This window comes from Colletotrichum costaricense (assembly GCF_030867565.1).
Source record: "Colletotrichum costaricense strain IMI 309622 chromosome Unknown Scaffold_4.1, whole genome shotgun sequence".
NCBI lineage: Eukaryota > Fungi > Ascomycota > Sordariomycetes > Glomerellales > Glomerellaceae > Colletotrichum > Colletotrichum costaricense.
In genome coordinates this window covers 2,051,172-2,071,042 of record NW_026848233.1, presented here as the reverse complement: position 1 = coordinate 2,071,042, position 19,871 = coordinate 2,051,172, and the positions used below count along the sequence as shown (strand labels likewise).

Genomic DNA, 19,871 nt, shown 5'->3' with positions numbered 1-19,871 from the left:
ACCGGGACACCGAGGTAAGCCGCTCACCATCTTGAGGTTATTCCCAAATTTGGAAATAGTGGGGTTTGGCTTTCCATGGTATTGGTTCTTTCCCCAGGAAAGAGAATCACTTCAAATGAGCGACCTCCTTCCATCAATCAGTTCTGAGCTCTTTCCTAATGCCAGGCTGATCTGTTGCCGCCCTCCCAATCCCCCCAAGTCTATATAATGTACTCCCCTTCACCCACCCAACTTTGCCTCTCACTTCCCTGCTTCACACCAACTCACCGGTCTCACATCCCGCGCGATTCAGAGGTCAATAAAATCATTTCATGGCTTGCCTTACTTACCCTCATCTATAATCCTAACTCCACTCACTTTGCTTGAGGATTCCAAGTTTTGAGTTCGAACAACTCTTACTCGACCCAACTGCAACCACGCGTCGCGAAGCTTCATATCCAATCTCTCTTTCCTTGAGCTCAACGAAAAAATTTCAATTACTTGGTCTTTTCTTCTTTTTCACTTCAGCGACACTCTCGCATTCATTGGTCAATGACCTAGTCTGGCCACACGGTTGAACGAGACTCTTCATTTGGGGGTCTCATAACATACTGCATAAGCCATCATGGATCCTTCTGAAGAGAATTACTGGGACATTGCAGAATCAGACAGAGAAGCATCGCAGTCATCGCACACTACACTGGGCCGTGATATCGATTTCACAGCCTCTGGTCAGCGCGACGGTGATCTATTCGTGAAACATGAGGGATATGCGGACAGATTCGTACTCGATGCACCAGATTCAGATACCGAATCAGACTGCCAGTCGCTTAGTTATGGCGAGTACTCCGATGATGGCTCTGAGTCGGAGATAAGAGAACCGGATCATCAGGTCACGCTGGAGCCGACTACGAACTCCAAATCCCAGCAGAGGAAGAGGGCCCCAAGACGAAAGAATGCCAGGGATTACGTCAATAGGGTGGTGAACGAGAATATGCTGAGAAGCCTGAAAAAAGAGATACGAAAGGAACTCGCCAAGAAGAGGCCGATCAGTCATGAAGGTTTAGACATCGTGCCTCCCAAGGCCAAGAGGCGAAGACGGACACGAAAGATCAGCGCAAACACAGATCAGTCAACCGACAACAAATCCGCCCTTCAAGCATCGCCAGATAATGCTGAGGGCGCTTTCATTCAAATCCCTCTCAGTGAAATGAAGAAAGTCACAAACGCACAGAGACAGAAGGAGATCATCCAGAAGAAGTCTACCGGCAGCAACAATAGACGAAGCGGGACTCAGGCGTCAGACCTCTATGAGGGCATCAAGATATTCGGACATGGCAAGGTCGAGAGCCTCCAAGGTGGCAAAGAAAGACTCTATGGCCTTAAAGGCATGGCGGAGACCACAAAGCTTTTCGAGTCCCAAATGGGCCCTATTGCGTGGATGATGAAACGCGAAAACGGTCTCGCGCCACCTTATGGCGGTGTTCTGGCCGACGACATGGGAATGGGGAAGACCGTGGTGTGCCTGGCCGGAATCGTGGGAAATCCTCCCCCTGAAATCCCCTCGGACGGCTTCTCTGGAGCGACGCTAGTCATTCTGCCTGCAGATACCACTGTCAGACAATGGCAGCAAGAACTATCCAAACATGTGGAATGCATTAGTCCCAAAGAGGTTTACTATTACAAACGCCGCAATCACGCAACCTCTGGTGGCGATATTTCGCGTTACAAGATCGTGTAAGTCGCTATTTCCCTACGCTATTAACGTCCTGCTAAAGCTTCTTCACTACTAGTTTCACAACTTACATGGAGGTGTTGCAAAGCCTTCCTGCTGCTGCGACCATGACAAAGCTTGAGGAAGACCGCGGAGCTGGTGAAGATTTCGATTATGACACGGCTTTCAGAGCTGTAGCTGGCGAAATTTTCTCAGTAATGTGGTACAGAGTCGTGCTTGACGAAGCCCATCAAATCAAAAACATAGACACGAAAAGTAAGTCTCACCTCCTACGAATTACAGATATCCGATATTCATATTTATGATGTAACACATAGCCTTTCAAGCTTGCAACCATCTAACGAGGAAGTACATATGGCTTCTCAGCGCTACGCCTTTGATCAACAAAGGAGGAGACGGTATGACTTCATAGCAGTTCCAGACATGCTCTGAAATAGCCATAGATGATCCGGCTGACAATTGGTGCAGAGATGTTTGCCTATGTCAAGACACTCCGAGTTGAGGGTATGGACACACGTGAAGATTTTCGAGAGAAATATCTGGGAGAGGTGAGTAATCGCAACGTCTGTAATGACCAATCGCGCAATCCTCAACTACTAATGCTTGGTGCTATCTCATAGGATAACTCGACTGCACTTGACGCCCTGATCAATATTTGCACGTACAGACGGTGAGTAATGCGATACATCTCATGCGACATGAATGCCAGGTTGACATATTTATAGTACCAAACAAGACGAATTTCTTGGCGAAAAGATTCTCAAGAACTTGATGCCCTTCACATCTGAAGTTAGATGGGTAAAGTTGTCTGATCAAGAGAGGCTGGCCTACGAGTGAGTTGTGATCATAAGTCTCAGTTTATCACATCTAATACATTAAGCAGCCTTATGACGCAGGCGTACGACAAGGCCAAGGCTGAGGCCGAGACCGAGACCATCAACGCACTGAACACTCGTCAGATGCAGATTATTTCCCACCCCTATGGCATCGAAAAGGCCTTCAGAAATGACCTAGAGCCTGACCTATTGAAATCCATCTTTGATGGTTTCAGTGCACAACCCATCAACGACGGCCCGACAAAAGGTGGCTTTACAACTGGAGAACATCTCTCCTTGCCAAAGCTTCTGCGCTATGCACACAATGAGGCCTCAATGAGCTCCTGGAAATGCGGCATCTGTGGGACAGACAGCATTGAAGAGCCACAAATCATCAACATAGTGAGTGCTAGCATTACTGTTGGCTCCCGACATGCCAAATCGGATTCACTGACAAATTTTCTTTCCAGTGCAGTCACGTATTCTGCCGTAATTGCCTTCTAAGCACTTGGCAATTCAAAGCGCAAGAGGGCACTTGTCAAGAGAAGGGTTGTCAAGTCGCTTACGAGAAGGAGACCGATGTCACGAGATTCTTGACGCTCAAGAGCATGGAAGCAGAATGTGACAGACGGGACGAGACCGAGGCCGCGGCTCATGCTTCAGTGTCAAGTCAGACCCCGTGTTCTGGAAGAGGATCGAAGAAGAAGAGGGGAGCCAAGTCTTCACGGGCCTCGAAGGACAAGCAAGCAAAGGCATTCAGCAACAAGAAGTACGGGGCTGATTACCACGGCGTGCTCCCGGCACTTGATGTTGACGACTACGCCTTCATCAAACAAGGCATGCGAGAGAACGGCGGCATTGTGCCCCTGGGCGCGAAGCTCGAGGCGGCCAAGGAGCTGATCATGCAGTACCAGGACGAGCGAATCCGGGTCTGGGATGAGACTGACAAGACGCGGAAGAGATACGACATGCAAAGTCCGAAGGTTATAGGTAAGCTACCCCCGAGTAAATACTCTCCAATTACAAGTTTCGGTAAGCTAACGTATCGGCAGTCTTCCACGAGTTCACCAAGACGGCCGTGATTTTGGGTATTACACTGAACGCTCTCGGTATCCCGTTCCTATATCTCAACGGAAAGGTGACTCCGACGCAGAAGAACAAAGCCATTGATGCCTTTCGTGACAACAAAGACATCAAAGTCTTGGTAAGGCATCTAGAGCTCTCAAAATCAAAAGTGATACTAACATGATTACTGTTTTCAGATTTCATCCGTCAAGACCGGCGGTCAAGGACTCAACCTAACTTGTGCGAGCAAAATCATCCGCGTAGACGCCTGGTGGAATGCGTCAGTCGAACAGCAAGCCGACGGCCGGGTCCACCGCATCGGCCAAACGCAAGTCGCCTCGTCGATCGTCATCAAAGCCGAGAACACCATTGATAACCGCATTGTTGATATGCAGGAAGAGAAGTCGGAGGAAATCGCTCGCATCCTCCAGGATGACGCCCACACCACCGAACTCTGTAGCGATTGGGAGCTGATGAAGTCGACGGCACCGGTGAGATACAAAGAACTCGTCCAGATGGTGCTTGCGGACATCAGGCGGGAAGATAACGAAGCAGAGATGCTCTGATCCGAGATTGCGTCTCGGGCACTCGCAATGAAGGGGGTCACTACAAGGGCAGGTTACATTTTTGGTTGGCCGGCATTTGCGGCTGAAGGCAGCTGGTGCTTTCATGCTTCGCTATGAGCAAGTGAGCTCATATTTCATTTGCATTCTGCGGTTTGACTTTCTGCCTTTCATGACACTAATTCCCAATATCTTTACACACTTCACGGAGCCATTCCCATAGACATAGCATCACATACATCATACTAGTTTGGAACTTAAGACTGGTCTCTTTTTACAAAAAACCTCTTCATACTTGGAGAGAGTCATGTGAATAATGAGATCCAAGTTCGCAAGTAAGGCTGATTACTTACACAACTATGCCGGGCCCAATCTGTTCCGCGGGAAAAAGAAAATCATGGCTCGGCATCTTGGTAGCTATCGTGCAACACTTACAAAGATAGTTTCCCCGTTCGGACTCGACTCCGTCGGACGTGCCCTTCGGCTTCGGTTAATTCGGGTAACGGAAGCAGCTGTGAAAAGGAGTGACATCACGAACGACAGGTCTGTGACTCATTCCGTCCTCGAAGGTAGTCTTGGACACAGGGGTTTCCCTGTTCTGTCGATGTCTCCATTCATAGGGCTGGGTTGGCCCAAGCCCGGTCTACGGAAGCCGTTCGCAAAAGGCGTTGTCCTCAGAGGACCATCCTGAACTCATTAGATTTCTCCGTGGGGGGCATTAAAAACGACAAAAAAAAAGGTAAACGAGGCAGTGACCGGTCATCTGATGATCTCCATGGTCATGAGTGTGGCCATGGCGTTGCCATAGCTCCCCCACAATGAGCCCAGTTATAAGATGATTTGAGTGCTGGGTTCTTTGTGAAACGGTAGATGTCCCGGGTAGTATTGGATGCATAGTTTCGACTCGGCAAATCGGGGCGGCGAGTTGAAGTTCGTCTGATAGAACGCGGGTAACGATAGGCGCGCGACTGGTCATTGTACGTAACCGGACTCATGCCAAGCACAAACAACGTTCGCGCCAATTACTCTTTGACGGCAGAGAGACATCTCGTCCTACGGGTGTTGTATCAACATTACCCTTTGAGGAATGTCTAACGAAGCTTTCAAGATCGGATTTCTGCCTCCTTCAAAGCAGCGAGAACGCAAAATTTCTTTCTGCTCGTAGATGACGGCACGGTACGAGGTCAAGTTGCGACAAGGAGAATATCGGCGATCGCCTACATACGAAGTAAGCAATACCCGAGTCGGAAAGACAGTAGAGGTTGATTGAAACACCCGTGTGAAGATGTTTCTTGCTGGCAAGAGTTTGTGCAAGTTGAGTCTGCCTACATAGCTTCTAAAGGCTGCATGGAAGGGATTTGGTGAGGTTGGCAAGTAAAGCATTAAAATGCCAAGACCAGGATGCGTGCTGTTTGAGCAGAGGTGGCGCATGATCTTGGGCATTAGCCAGACTGTATTCATTGATCTTCAAGTTTGGTCGCACGTATCCGAGCCTCGATTTTGAACTCGGAAAGTTGAGTCGCCTCGGGACTACGGGATAACCTAGGTTGCTCAACTCAAGTGTGCTCAGGTGTTGTAGGAGGTCCTGCCAGAACCCTCCGAGGTATGAATAGGGCCGTCATCTGAAAGTTTAGATGGTTGCGAGAGGGTAACGGTTTTCTCAAACGAACTCAGAGAGCTTGCAGGTTGCAACAGGTCAAAGACCCGACATGCTTACCGGCTTTGCCCTCTAAGTGGCTGAACGGCGAACGCGGACTAGACCTTCCAAGCTACCCCGAAATGGAGCTGCCCATAATGTCCGTTCGCAAACGTATTCGCCGTGCAGAATATCGGTTTCGGTCTTTCGTAACGCTAACCTTGGAGGGGCGTCGAGCACAGCCAGGGAAGATGGAAATAGAGGAAGAGTAATTATCCGCGTATGTGAAGGACGTGATGACAACATTGAATTCGGACGAATGATCCCCCACAGAACCGATAGGAGCGCTAGGATAAAGTAGTCAGGCGCCACGTCGACTAAGATGCTCTGGGTCAGGACTGGGATAGTTATAGGATATTTACAGTTTCCCCAACCTCCGCAGGATTACAAGACCTCGGGGTCGAAAGGTAGCCGAGATGGATACTTAGGAAGCGCATGAATGACGAATAGTGTCCTGCTGGGTAGTAAGTTGGTTGAGGAGAGCCCAAATATGTGCGCCTGACTGCTTGGAGCGGGTTGTGTGTTGGTTGACTGGCAGGGACAGCCCAACCTGGCTCACCGACAACAATGGTCCAAGTCCCGGAATGAAGGTTAAGCTTTCCATCGCCGACCAGGATGGCACGGCTCGAGTGGGAATAATCGACGCGATCAGCCAATCATGGGAATGTTGCGCAAGCAAGATCTGGACGATGCTCGGCAGATGGCGATTTCAGCGTTAGACAAGGGTCGGCGGGCAACCAAATTACCCCGTTTGAGCAAGGACTGCGGGAAGAATGAGCCCGGTTCAGGTGCTTGCGTGGTGGTAAACGCCCGAATGTGGCACCAGCTGAACCGGGATTGGGAATACCTAGGCTCAGGGTCAGGGCGACGGTCTGCCACGACGCTGCGTGGAGGCGGAGAGCGGCACATGAGAGGTGTCTGTTCCTTTTCCGACGCGTGTTGCGCAATTGACAATTGACACCTGAAGGACAGACACCAAAGGCTTTGCTTTTCGTCCAAAGGATTTCAAAAGTCGGACCTAGAGCCAAAAGAGGGTAAATTTGTCTTCGTATTCTAGGCACATACTGCAAGCTACCGCAGGCGACCGCAGGCGGTTTGAAAGAGCAAAGGCTAACAGACGGGGTCAGAGCTTTTTTGGATTGTTGGTCCACAGGATGACCGACGTGAGCGAGAGTGGTCTGCATTTCTTCGGTGATGGTGTGCGGGTGACGAAAGCATACTGAGTAGCGTTGCATGTAATGACCCTACTGAGGCACGATATCCAGATGGCGCTGAACATACCCGTCTCATGGTGCGGTTTCCGTAGATTCAATCTCGATAGCAGCAAGCCATCATGGGACTGTAGAGCCTGTTCCTATTGTGTTAGGACGCACACTGCAAAATGCGAGAAAGTAGGTACCTAGCTAGGTAGGGAGATTGTGTCGGCGTGAAGAGAACCAAGATAACCCCAATGGCGCCGAGACCTGTCTCGCGCTTGTGTTCTCGGCTCAACACACTGTCTGCATCTGCAACTCACAAGAGATTGCGAACTGGGCTGGAAGGACGAACCAGCCCACATTTGATCCAATGGGCGACGGAAATGGGGGTCATGTCTCTGTCGCTGTCGGCTACAAAGTTTGGAGAGGGAGGAATGTGGTGCTGGTTGTCCCATCGAAAAAGAAAAATACGGACGTAGACCTGTTCCCAAAACACAAGAACCCAGAAGGGGGAACACAGGGGATGGTGCCTAGCGTCTCGGATCGGTAGCCATACCAACGACGAGGATGGGGTGGACGGGTAGTTGATACCCTACCCAGCTTGCCAGGATGTCATGTATGGATATGTGCACTTTGGATTGACGCTTCGGATAACGTACAGTAGATACGCTTCGCTTGAGCTAGGTACGCCGGCCAAGTTGCCGTCAGAGATGAAGATGGCCGTCGGTGCCGTCCTTGGTCAGTTGTTGCTGCTGCCAGCGAGGCGCGGAAACGGCGGTGTTTCACCGCTCTTGGAGATCGTGAAGTGCTTCAAGATGACTCGGATCAGCGAGATCAGATGCCTCGAAGGAATTATGGATAGGCCGCCGATTGTCCAAAAGAAATCGGAGAAAATTAGTTGTCTGCAAGGTGGTGAGGAAGAGGGAGACAACAGTCCCTTGGATGAAGTTCGGAGTCGGTGAGTAGGAGCTGAGGAGCGTACGAAGTACCTTGGCTTACTCATGGGTGTCTCGAGGTACGTAGCCAAGGTACCCCCGTCATTTCAGCAAGCGAACAGCATCCGTCATTGTTCCTCACCTCATTGGACAGACCAGACAGGGGTCGATCTCTTCCCGTGGCTCGTGCTCCACATGGGGCATCGGATGCGACGCTCGGGCCAGCCACTGCAAGGCAAGTACCTAACATGACAAGGACAGGGCAAGAGCATGAGCCGGGCAGGAAGATGAAATAAGGCTCTGCTTCTTATTCTTGTTCGCCATATTACTGTGTCCCTGGGCTTTGAAAGGTACGCTCAGTACATGATATGATGTAACAATGAATGCAGCGAAGAGAGCAGTAATAGCGATAGTAATGGTGGTTAAGACGCTCGCTCAAGTTTAAAATGCCGGGTGATGGCGGCAGATCATGGCAGGGAAGGAGGGCATGAGAACCCCAAGAACGGTAGGCAAGTGCGTCCAATGCAAGCGGCTGCCCCGTGCAACAAGCAAGGAGCAACTATAGGCACATCTCGTCTCTTCGGAGCTGGGTCTTTCTTTACCATTTTCAGGTGAAGCACTTCAGCGACCAAGATGAAAGTCTGCCAAGCCGATCATCAATACGATCCCGAGATGCTACCTACTGATGGGCGGAAGGCTGAGCGCTATGCGAACCAGCCTACCAGGTGTATGAGGAAGTCTGGTTGGTGTTCAAAGCGTTGAGGGCCGGCTCTGGTGTACCTGAGGTTAGGTACCTTACCTCAAGAGCTATTGCCTATTCTCTTCTAACCTAATTGTGCCCATTCGTACCTGCCTCATATCTATTCGTTCCTTCTGTAAGGTATAGGTGCGCTGTACGAAGTACGTACTGGTTGGTTAGTGGTGCCTCTTGGACAGATGGAAAAAGGAAAGGGAAGCGCATCTCGTGCCCTGTTCACCGTGACCTGCACCTGCAGCTCTATGAACAACCACCATCGAAGGCAAGAACCTAGGCTACCTTACCTCATGTCTCTCCTTCCTGCTCACGTTGCTGCAACCTCAGCTCCTGCCCGTCGTCCCTAGGTAGGTAGTCAGCTCAGCTCTATCCGTACAAAAAGGTACATTGGCTGCGCCAGCTCCTGCCTCATTTCTGGGTTTGCTTGGTTCTTGCCGATCATGAGCTGTTCCCGCCCGTGCTCCTTGCCTCGGCCATGTGCCCGTCGTGCCTTCCAATTATCCCACTTTATTATCCCGTGCCACTTGCGCATTCTCTCCATCTGTGACACCGCATCGCACCCTCCAATCCATCTCACCAACTCACGTTGCGTCGAGACGGGATCTTATTTTCCCATTACAATGCAACTGCGCATCTTCACGATCCGTCATGAGCACTCATTTGTTGCCGTAATGTTGCCGCGGCCCTCGGGGCTTTTCGATACATGCTTTGCACACGTCAGCGCCAGTGCCGGGCCTTTACCGAGCCAAGCGCTCATGGCTCCTCCGTCTCGACCTGAAGCTCCTCTATACAATTCCCTCCATACAACGCGAATCGGCGCATCCGTTGCCCGTTTTCGGCTTCAACCTGAAGGGATGGTCGAAAATACAACGTCCCGTCCACGTCACCTGGCAAACCGCAAGTTCGGGAAACGCACCGCTAGAGAGTCCCTGCGCACCCGTCAAAGCCACACCTCCTGTCTTGACCATTCCTGCGTTCCTCTACATCTACATCTCTACTGAGCTCGATCATCACTACGTTCGAACGGGCTTGGTTCTGCACAAGTTGCTTTATTATGCAACGCGCGTACAGACTCTGTCTTTGCGGACCACCACATACACAGCAATATTGCCTGACCACCAGCTGAGCTGTTCCCTTCATAGCGAAGCCAAGGAGTGGACGGTCCCCATCCCCCACCATCATGCCGGCACTTCTACCTCTACCCACGGATTACCGGGCGTTCAGTGCCGTTCCCGGGCACAGGGCAGCGAAGGTCAAAGTCGCTCAGCGACGGCCATTCCGCATCCGTGGATTAACTTAGATCTGGTTATGGCCATCGCGTCACTGTCCCATCAACCACTCAGTGACATTCATGTTTTGGAATGTTTCCAACTCGACGTGACTTTAGCCGACGGCGGCTGACGGGCGAGATTTCCGCCAAAATACCTACAAGCTACAACGGCATTGGTTGGCCGGGTTTCTTGTCCCTCTTGCCTCACCGAATCCAGGCCCGATTTCGCAAACGAAACTCTCGTTAAACCAAAAACTACTCGCTAGCTGGCGCTTGAGGTTTCCGCCATTCGTCACTTGTCTCGGTTCGCTGAAGCTAGTCATGGGCCTGCTTAGAGCTCTGCTGATGAGCAAACTCGACCAATACCACCAACAAGGCAGAGCAGAGCACTTGCATACTGTTCGACTGTCTGCTGCATAGGTCGAGGTTGTCGGCACCTTTCTGACCATACGCATCGCATCGTGAGAAAGTCACGGCTGTCCTGGGGATCACACGGAATGGACGAATGCACATCGTCATCACTGATCGTCGCCTCGTTGTTCCCCCATCCGCCCACATCGCTGCTTACCTCAGTTTGGTACCATCACCTCAGATGCATAACCGCCCTGTTTGGGAAATAAACACGCTTTCTTGCTTTTTGTCCAACAAACGCCTGGCGAACCAGACGAGAAAACGAGTCCAGCAGACCCAGACTGCTAGCCCGCCATCCGACCCAACCCAGCCGCTTTGCAGTGCTCCTTACCCCTGTGCCGCCGACTATACGGAGTACCAGCAAGTGACTTGTCTCTTTCATGTCTCTCGTTTTGCTGAGGTCGCCGACCCCCAAACCAGCGAGGATTATAGGTAGCAAACGCCCTCCTATTGTCTACCCCCCTCGGCTCAGCAGTACCTATCAACCACCAAACTCTTACACTGCCACACACCGACGCCAATGAAGTCAAGCTCGAAGCATGCTGGCTCGCTCGACAGACGCCCTCACCGCTCTCCACGCCCCCAATCACACGATCGACGCACAAACACACAGACACCACCACACCGCACCGGATGCCTATTCCCTTGGCCGCCTGTTTATTGGCCAAGCTGACATCCGCCCAAAAGCCTCAAATCACGACGCTAATAGCCTGTCTTGCTTTTTTGAGCGCCTCCGACCCCCGTCTCCCCTATTCGCGGTCAAATGTCTCGCCTGCGTCCGTCCCTTTTTAAGCTTCTGTCGCCCTTTCCTGAGCGACAATCCGATACCAGGCGGAGGACGGACCTCATATTCCACAGACCCTGCTCATTGAAGGCTGAAGGCTTACCAAAATAGGACTTACGTACCATCACCTTTTCCCTATAACCACCAACCTATCCTCTCCCACAACCTCTGGCCATCTGACGCGAAGAAGGAAATTTGTATCTCCCAGCCAATTCAATATTCAACTTCCATCCTGGTCCGTACACGACCGGAAATTTCCCCCGCAAGACCGTGGCTCGGGTAATCGCTGTACCCAAAGTTGTAACTGTTTTCGGTCATCGAGGCAAACAAAGCACCACGGAAACAAAGTTTCGCCCACTGATCTACGAATATCTTAAAAAGGGCCGGCCGATCACGAGAGGGGGATCTACGGACATCGAAGGGAGCGTTACACATTGCAGGGAAGCTGAATGACGGGTCAAAAAACGAGCACATCGCAGATACCCGCAGTTGGACAAGGACAAAAATCGAGGGGCATACAAGCAGATTCGCAGCTTCATCGCCGACTTTACAAACGCCAACACCAAGCACGAGGGTCGTCTAAGTGGTCACGATCATATCATCATGAGGAATCCGAAGCCTCCCACGTAAAACGAATCATCCCGCCGACTCCAAGGTTACGTCCGGTGTCCAGGAAACCACAGCCGTCATGGCACCGTGGCCCCGCGCACTGGACAACATTGGTGCATCACAATCACCAGCTGCGTCGCCGCCCGAAGTTATCAGCAGCCGTATAGATACGGCTTATACCCGCATTCCCGATGGGTTGACCGATCACCAGTGGACGATTATTCAATCCACGTCACTTGCTGCCGCTGCATTGAGTTTTGCGTCTGTAACTTTCGCCTTTTACTGGTTTTCTAGGAGGAGGCGTAGCTTCAGACATGAGTGAGTAACGTTCAATCGGGGGTGCATTGCCTTCGCTGGACAAAGCTATTCGCACCAAGACGGAAAACGGGCATTGTACTGACAACTTGACAGTCTCATTATGCTGCTCATGTCGAGTGACATGCTGAAATCGCTGTGGTTCATCATATTCCCGATCGTCGACTTCAAGAGTGGTCCAGTTGCCTCGAGGTCATCATTCTGCCAAGCCAGCGGCTTCTTCCTCGCAGTCGGCATAGAGGCATCGGACATTGCTGTTGTGCTTATCGCTTTGCACACAGCCATTTACATCTTCCGACCGCGGCATTCCGGGCGACAGAGTGGATTGTACCCCCACCGTCGTCTTGCCTTCAGCGCTTTTGCATTCTTCCCACTTTTGAACCGTTGTCGCCCATGACGGGGTCCAGGACCCAGAAGAAGCCGCCCGGCGTCCCCGCGGCGGCCTGCTTCCGCTTGAGCTCCTTTGCGATATCGCCGACGGCCACGACGGCCTCGGCGCCGGGGATGTAGCCCGAGAGCATCATGTCAAAGTCGTCTAGGTACGACTGCTTGAGCCCCTCAAAGAGGTCCCGGATCTCCTGGGCGGACACCCTTGTCCCCTTCCATTGTCTGTAGCCTGTGTGATTGCCTATCGTTTTTTGAGAGAGTGTGTGTTAGCAAAGTAATACCTATGATAATGGGGAGGAAGGGAAGGGAAGTCAGTCATGGAGAGAGGGAGGAGAGAGTGGAAGGAGGAGGCCATACTGAATTGGACGGTGTTGAGAGCCGCGACATCGCAGCCAAGGGACTGCAGTGTGAAGACGGCGATTTTGTTTCCTACATTTCTGCGAGAGGCTGTCAGACCCGCGGTCCAACACTCTGCCTATCGAAACGCCTAGCGCACATGGGGCGTATGTGAAAGGGCGCGACACAAACTCACCCGGACACAACCTGTATCGGACCGTCAGTCACACATCTCGGTCGAGGTTGTGAGAGCTCAGAGAAAAAGTCTTACATGACTGGCGACGGCCAGGACGCGTGTATCGGGGATCGGGAGTTCCACCGTCATGATCCTGTTGCGAGACTTGTGACGTCTCAGGAACAACACTTTATTGTTTGCTCAAAATGCGTGGTTATGGTATATTGTAGGTATGTTTTACTGAAGGCGTGTGTATGTAGTTTCTCAGATCTCAAAAGTCGGTTATCGGCGGGATGCTTTATCGGGAAAGATGCCGATGCGCGGAACGATTACAGTTGCTGGACAATGAGAAGGAGTGTTGCGTTGAAGAATGGTGCGGAAATAAGACAAACAAACTCGATGCGTTGTGAAACAAAAATCTGGGCAAAGTGAGAGGTCCTGTATCGGCGCAATTACCCGGATGTCTATCTATTCCGGAGATATCTCTTGGTCTCGTGTGAAGACAAGAGAGAGAGGTAATAGATGGGAGTGACTAAGTGAGATTAGAAAGGATCCAAACGGGTGTAATGCGGTTCCAGGTTCTTCCACTTGGTTAGCTTCGCAATTCCCGCTCTGGCAGTGGCTCTTGCTCTGACTCTGACGTTGCGACGGCCGATGACCGCCCAACCCGATGTGACATTTCCAGGGAAAAAACCGACCCCGCCAAAAAACCAAAGGGCGCATCGAAGAACCCCGCACTAGCCCGAGATTGGAAAGCTCTGACGGTAAGGCAGCTCGCCTCATTGCAGCTGCTCTCAGCTGGCGCACTCTTTCAATTGAGAGAATCCAGTAAAGGACTGGACTCGATGAATGGCGAGCACACTAGGTATCAAAGTCATGGACCCATGGTCTTATATGTAAGGTAGGCGGAAACAGTTATTTCAATATCTTTCGTGGTCCCAAAAAGTGCTTTTTGCTCTTCCTTCACCAACGTATTGCGTATCGTCTCTAGAACATGCAAAACTCAATCCAGAGTGAAAAGGACAGGCCCTTTGCCCCGTCCATGATCCCATACAACGCCAGCAATATCAACTTCATTCCGTCGTTAATCGCCGATTTACTCCTCATCACCAATCTAGGATGCACGTTAGCTTTTTGTCTTGATGGTGTTGAGTGTCATGCAAGAGACTAGACTTACCTTCGGCGCCAGGTAGAAGCGCAGGTAGCTGGAGCCCGCCAGAGCGTACTCGACAAGCAGCGGTACCTCGTTCGAGAGGCAGATCTTGACTTGCTTGGAAATTGCGGCGGCCTTGCAGAAGTTGACGAGGTACTTGAGAGAGAAGGTCAGGGAGACGGGCTCAGAAAGCTCAATGTCGACGTTGTTTTCGGGCTTGTCCACGTTGGTGTGGCTTCGCAGGGTGACGGATCCATTGCCAATGTCACCGCTGGCAGCGAATTTGACACCGTCCTTGCTCGCGTCGATCGTAACTGTACGCGGCAGCAAGTTAGAATTTGTATTTTCAAAAAAGTGTTTAGAAGGGACAGCGCTGCCTACCCGACTCGCTCATTGCGATCAAGTCCGCGCAGATGCGTCTGAACTCGCTGCTCGGCATGGTGATAGTGGAGGCGTAGTCCGTCTCGGGAATACCCAGGTGCTCCTGGTCAATGTCCATCAACTTGAGGTCGTACTCGCTGATACGGTCGTTGGCTGAGCTCTCGAAGAGGATGTTCAGGCTGTCGGGGGCATCCTCAGCCTTGAGCGTCAGGATGTCGTCGCCTTGGGCTGCGCGGAGGACCTTGGTCAAGGAGCCAAGGTTGACGCCGAGCGCAATGTTGCGGTCGCAGCGGAAGGGAGAAAAAGCCTCGGCCTTGAGAGCCATGGAGACCAAAGCAACGTGGGAGTTGTCCATGGCCTGAAGCATGATGCCGGAGTCATTGCAGTCGAAGTTGCAGTCCTGAACGAGATCCTTGATGGCATCGACAACCTGGGCAGGTTAGTCACAGAACCAGCAGCCATGGCTATCAAACCAAGCTAGGAAAGAATTACCTTCTTCAGGATATCGGCCTGGTCGAGTCTGGCTTCCAACATCTCTGCGAAATGTCAGCGTCATCACTTGGATCGAAAACTGGGAGGATCGTGGAAGAAAGAAAAAAAATAGTGTGGATGGTACGACGTACTGGCTGATTATATGTTTGTGAAAAGAATAAGAGCAGAGGGGTATCTTCGGGTATCAAGGAAGCGGAAGGGAAGGCACAGAGATGATGATGAGCTGTTGTAAAAGTTGAGATCGTCAAGTCTGTGGTTGAGGGGTTGATGAAGGGTGGAAGGTCTTGTCGCGGAAAGCACTTTAATGGGCAAACACGCTCGCGCGTCGTAGTGGGCTGGCGAGGGAACGACGCGTCAAGCGTTTAATAGGGCTCAACGCCAACAACGCGCGGGGGGGGGCAGGAACACTCACTCACAGGCACGCCAGCCAGCGTCCGCTCCGTCTTTGATCGCTGACGGATGGCTCGTGCACCGTTCACCTACGTATCCTTGGAAGGACAAGCGAGCAGCCTGCCAGGCGCATTTTGCCCTCCTGAGATAGCAGCTGGTCCGGGCTCACCGAGCTCTCTCCACTTCGCCAAGGGTGTACGTTGATGCTCCAAGCCCCTGAATTGTGGCTCCCCCTTTCTTCTCCCTGACGACCGGGCTTCTTTGTTCAAGCTCCGGATGGCAACCGTTGGATATAAGCAATAAAAACGGCACAAAACACTGGAGTTGTTGCAGCCCTGTGTGGCTGGTGAAGATGTAAACAAAACAAAGTACAGATCAAACAATAGGGCTATTGATTTCTCTCGCTTTTAGTTCCCTAGTAGATACTAACTTTTTTTGCTTGTAATACTAAAAGTAGTCTCCAGAGATTATCTGGCCCGATCTCTGAGCCTGCACCAGATGTCATGCTGGGCATGAGTGCCATTATACAATACAAATGGGTCAACTGGAAGCGATCGATACCTCCCATCCGGATTCCCTGAAATCCCCTTCTATATGCACCCTGAGTGCGAATGTGTTTGCAGAGATTATGTATCAGAAACCAAGAACAGAAAAGGAAAACGAAGATTCAAATGACTGTGATTAGCTGAATCGTTGCACCAGAACGCCATGTCCGTCATCAAATGTCATGTCCTCATCACATCGAAACAATGCGTGACGGATTCGTCCCAGTTCGTGGGCGGGGCCGGAGGTTGATGACCATCTCAAGTTCCTTGAGCATGCCTCTGTTGGCATCCGCCTTTTCTTTGGCGATCTCTCGTTTCTCCCGGTCTTCTCTCATCTTGACGATGCGCTCGTCTCTCGTCAATAAGCTGCGGGGCCGGAACGGCTTAGCGACCGCCTCAAAAATCTCCTCCGTGTCGGGCTCTCCTGTGCTGCTAAAGTCTAAGCTTGAGGGGGACTCTCCGTTCAAAGCTTTGAGGGCTTCGGCTGCTCCGCCTCCTTCATCAACTGTCGTGAGCCCACTGAGAGAGCTGGTCGGTGACAGCAGTGTGCTCATGGAAGAAAGTCGCTTTTCGTTCCGGTCGATACCCAGAGCGAGTGCCGCTTTGCCTTCCTCCCAGGCCTGCATCAGTATCTTCAGGTCAGCCCCTATGGACTCATACTGTGACATGAGGTTGGATCCGAGCTCGGAAATGTCGTCAGACTCATTGAGGCTCCTGTCAGACTCCTCCCTTAACAGCGTCAATTTAGCCTGTAAGCCGCGAATACCGCTGGACAAAGAGTTCAGTTTCCGTAATTGCGATCTCCATCTCTCACGACCAGGTGTTAATGGCATCTTCGGAGTTGGCGGTGGTGGGAATGCTTGAGAACGTCAGTCAACACGCCTTATAGTGAGGTGAAAAGATCACTTACACTCCTCATCGCTCAGAAGTCTTTTTAGGTTGTCGAATGCCCTCTGGGTGACCGTATTGAGAGTGCGCACCGCTTCTACTGTGGTAGTCCATTTCAAGAGGTCGTCACTCTCACCGCTCGCGTCCAGGGCCAACAATGCACACAAAAACATCTTCCGGATGGTGTGGAACCGTGCGGCGAGGATCTTGAGCGTCCTCAAAGACTCGGTGTCCTCAAACTCATCCTCCTTGAAGCCTTGCTGGGCATCGGACATGTCGAAATCGCTGATATCGTAAATATCGTAGTACTTCTCGAGGTCGAGTTGTTCCGAGAACCCTTTCACTACCGCCACGGTCTGATCGTATGCGGGAATGACATCCGCGAAGCACGCCCTCAGAGCCCTGCGGAGCCGCACGCACTTGCGAGTCTGTGAGCGATCCTCTATGCGGCTGATGGGCGGAAGAGGCGCACTCCTAAAGTTTGTGTCAGCGCATCACGGACTTTCTCGCCAGCTACTGGGCCAGAGGAGAAATTGAACTTACAGACGGTAACCTCTGGAAACAAGTTCCACCTCTTGCACCAGAGCAATCGCTGCGCCAGTCGCGCTGTCGAATTCCTGAGAGTTTGAAACAAATGCAGTGACCTCTGACAGTGCTTGGAGCCGTCTGTACCTCAGCCATTGTCTACGCATAAACACATGGGCGATCCCTGCAGCGATCACAAAAACCAACAGAATGACGAAAGTGCGCCGTTTGCTCAATGGCCCTGTTCCTGCAAGCCAGTTGATCGAGACGACGAGAGCCAATGCCCCTAGAACGACGACGACCGCGCTCGTTGAATCCAGCAACTTGTCGGCCGGGTTTCCGTCAATGGCCATATTGGCGGACCGGGATGATGCATGGTTCTGGGATAATATGGAGTGCCCACTCAATAGCTGGGATGCGATAATAGTATAGCGAAATTGCTCGAGGAATTTGGAGTTGTCGGCTCGGTCAATCCTGGATGCTACCGCGGTCTGGAAAGGACACACATCAGTAATTTCCCCATGTGCCAACAGATAGGGGATTTACAATGCGCACCGAATAGCTGAGTCTGTAAGACTTGTCAGAGGCCGCTTTGGTAGGTATGTCGACTCTGAGGGGATTATTGCGGAATCTCGACCTAACCATCGGCCGACCTGTCGGCGCGAACTCAGGGCTCGAAGGAGGCGACACATCGTAGGTTGGATCGTCGTGCGCCCATCCTGCCTGCTCCTCTTCGCCTTCGTCTACAGCATGCGCGCAGATTATCAGTGGGCGAGCTCAATGGCATGACGGGTGTTCGCCTATGAGGAAGTTGCACTCACCACGAAGATACTCTGCGAGCGGCGACTGGTCAAACACAACAGGCTCCATCTAGCGACCTGGCAAGTATCGAGGAGGCACCTGCAAGCAGCACGGCCATCTGTCGCCCCAAGTCGTCGCGTTGGCCGCTGCGTAGTGGGATCGTGAACGGTTTGAGGGGTGGTGAGGTGTTTTGGTCGACTAATATTTAAAAGACTCAAGGGAAAGGCAAAACATGAGCAAACGCTGCTCTCTAGTAGGCAGACGGTGCTTCGGGGGATATATACGGATTGTATGTACGGAGTACGGATACGTATTGTGATTGCGGAGGGCTCACCAGGGGGGAAGGGAGAGTTCGCTCAAAGCGCCGACCCGAGAGTGACCAGCCCGCTCGCGAATGGGGAAGGAAACTGGACCCCTGTAACCGATTAAAGGTGCTAGGGGTACAAAGTCGGAACCTCGGTGGGGTGGTTGCATATGATCTGCCCCAGCTAACGGAGCGTTCTAACGGTGTCGCGGTGAGGTTTTGCGCACCGAGAATGTGGCTTGTGCATCACGTATTGCGTACCTGGGGATTATTATTTGCATATTTTTAATTTTGGTACATTGGATGGGACGACACGGGGCGGAGCCGAGACCGACATGACTCTCCACCCACCGATCTGGGGACACTAACGCAAGATTGGATAGGCAGGTAGGTAGGGAGTCTGGAAAATTATCATACCGTGAACCGATCTCCAACTTTCCTTCGCGGGATTAGGTAAGGAATCATAGTGAGCCAGTGACCTGCCAAAACCCCAACGGACCATACCTTATTCGATTGGAAGCTGGCATTACCTAATCCGTGGCCCGCTTTGTGACGGAAGAGCTCAATGAACAGAACAGACACCACTACCTAAGGTAGATCCCCCAAACACGAAGTGCATCGCCGACGGAAAAGATACGACCGCGAGACCCAAGGTCTTCCGTTGCCCCCTGATAAGACACGAGCTCTCCGGCGACCTGATAAACGTGCACCCCATACCAGCAACACCGCCACGATGCCGTCGGAACGCGACTACCAAATCTCCCCCATTGTGCAGGAATCCGTGATGCACAACACCAAGGTGGGATAGGTCCCTGAAGCTGGCCTCAATGGCCGACGTAATCTTTGTCGCTAACCACATCGCGCCCTCTGCAGACCCTATCAAACTTGCAGAGTCTTTCAGCATCCCTCTTTGGTGTCGCAGCCGGCATCCTCGGTCTCGAATCGTACAGCGGCTTCCTCTTCTACCTCGTCTTCTCTTTCATCACCGCCGCCTTGTTCTACGTCCTGCGCATCGCTCCCGAATCGACATCAGCAGGTCTCCCATTCCTCAGCACGAGCCGCTACTTTAAGGGGCCGTTCGACTTCTGGACGAGTGGGCTGCTTGGAGGTCTTTCTGGTTTCATTCTCACCTGGACGTTGTTCTATGGTTTGGTGAGGGCATAACAAAATAAGGATAGTTAAGGGGGCATTTCTGGCGTCGGGCGTTGGGGAACCAGCATATGGGTCTAGTCGCAGGTATACATCATGGCAGAACCATAATCTGAAAATGAACATGACAACGCTGGTATAACGATATAAGTGAAGGATGTGGCAGCATGCTCAACAACGCCGCTATAAAATCTGATCAAAACAAAATTCCCATGCAA

The 19,871-nt window shown here is 51.8% G+C and overlaps 6 protein-coding genes across 6 annotated transcripts; 3 read left to right on the top strand and 3 right to left on the bottom strand.

Annotated features, from left to right (window-relative positions):
• Positions 1–604: 604 nt before the first annotated feature.
• On the top strand, positions 605–4,160 carry CCOS01_04737 (uncharacterized protein; the record flags this gene model as incomplete). The annotated part of the gene is made up of 10 exons (XM_060452918.1): positions 605–1,716; positions 1,773–1,969; positions 2,032–2,112; positions 2,183–2,262; positions 2,335–2,384; positions 2,440–2,547; positions 2,598–2,931; positions 3,000–3,519; positions 3,582–3,733; positions 3,792–4,160. 10 exons carry the CDS (start codon positions 605–607, stop codon positions 4,158–4,160), a joined length of 3,003 nt encoding a protein of 1,000 aa, XP_060316876.1.
• Positions 4,161–9,493: 5,333 nt separating this feature from the next.
• Positions 9,494–9,739, top strand: CCOS01_04736 (uncharacterized protein; the record flags this gene model as incomplete). Its single annotated transcript, XM_060452917.1, has 1 exon — positions 9,494–9,739. One exon carries the CDS (start codon positions 9,494–9,496, stop codon positions 9,737–9,739), a length of 246 nt encoding a protein of 81 aa, XP_060316875.1.
• Positions 9,740–12,477: 2,738 nt separating this feature from the next.
• On the bottom strand, positions 12,478–13,175 carry CCOS01_04735 (pyridoxal kinase; the record flags this gene model as incomplete). Its single annotated transcript, XM_060452916.1, has 4 exons — positions 12,478–12,755; positions 12,872–12,951; positions 13,047–13,057; positions 13,122–13,175. 4 exons carry the CDS (start codon positions 13,173–13,175, stop codon positions 12,478–12,480), a joined length of 423 nt encoding a protein of 140 aa, XP_060316874.1.
• A 946-nt stretch (positions 13,176–14,121) lies between these two features.
• On the bottom strand, positions 14,122–15,093 carry CCOS01_04734 (proliferating cell nuclear antigen; the record flags this gene model as incomplete). Its single annotated transcript, XM_060452915.1, has 4 exons — positions 14,122–14,139; positions 14,203–14,492; positions 14,560–14,989; positions 15,052–15,093. 4 exons carry the CDS (start codon positions 15,091–15,093, stop codon positions 14,122–14,124), a joined length of 780 nt encoding a protein of 259 aa, XP_060316873.1.
• A 1,084-nt stretch (positions 15,094–16,177) lies between these two features.
• On the bottom strand, positions 16,178–18,269 carry CCOS01_04733 (uncharacterized protein; the record flags this gene model as incomplete). Its single annotated transcript, XM_060452914.1, has 5 exons — positions 16,178–16,845; positions 16,897–17,348; positions 17,418–17,890; positions 17,946–18,142; positions 18,221–18,269. 5 exons carry the CDS (start codon positions 18,267–18,269, stop codon positions 16,178–16,180), a joined length of 1,839 nt encoding a protein of 612 aa, XP_060316872.1.
• A 968-nt stretch (positions 18,270–19,237) lies between these two features.
• On the top strand, positions 19,238–19,668 carry CCOS01_04732 (uncharacterized protein; the record flags this gene model as incomplete). The annotated part of the gene is made up of 2 exons (XM_060452913.1): positions 19,238–19,303; positions 19,378–19,668. 2 exons carry the CDS (start codon positions 19,238–19,240, stop codon positions 19,666–19,668), a joined length of 357 nt encoding a protein of 118 aa, XP_060316871.1.
• Between the last annotated feature and the right edge of the window lie 203 nt (positions 19,669–19,871).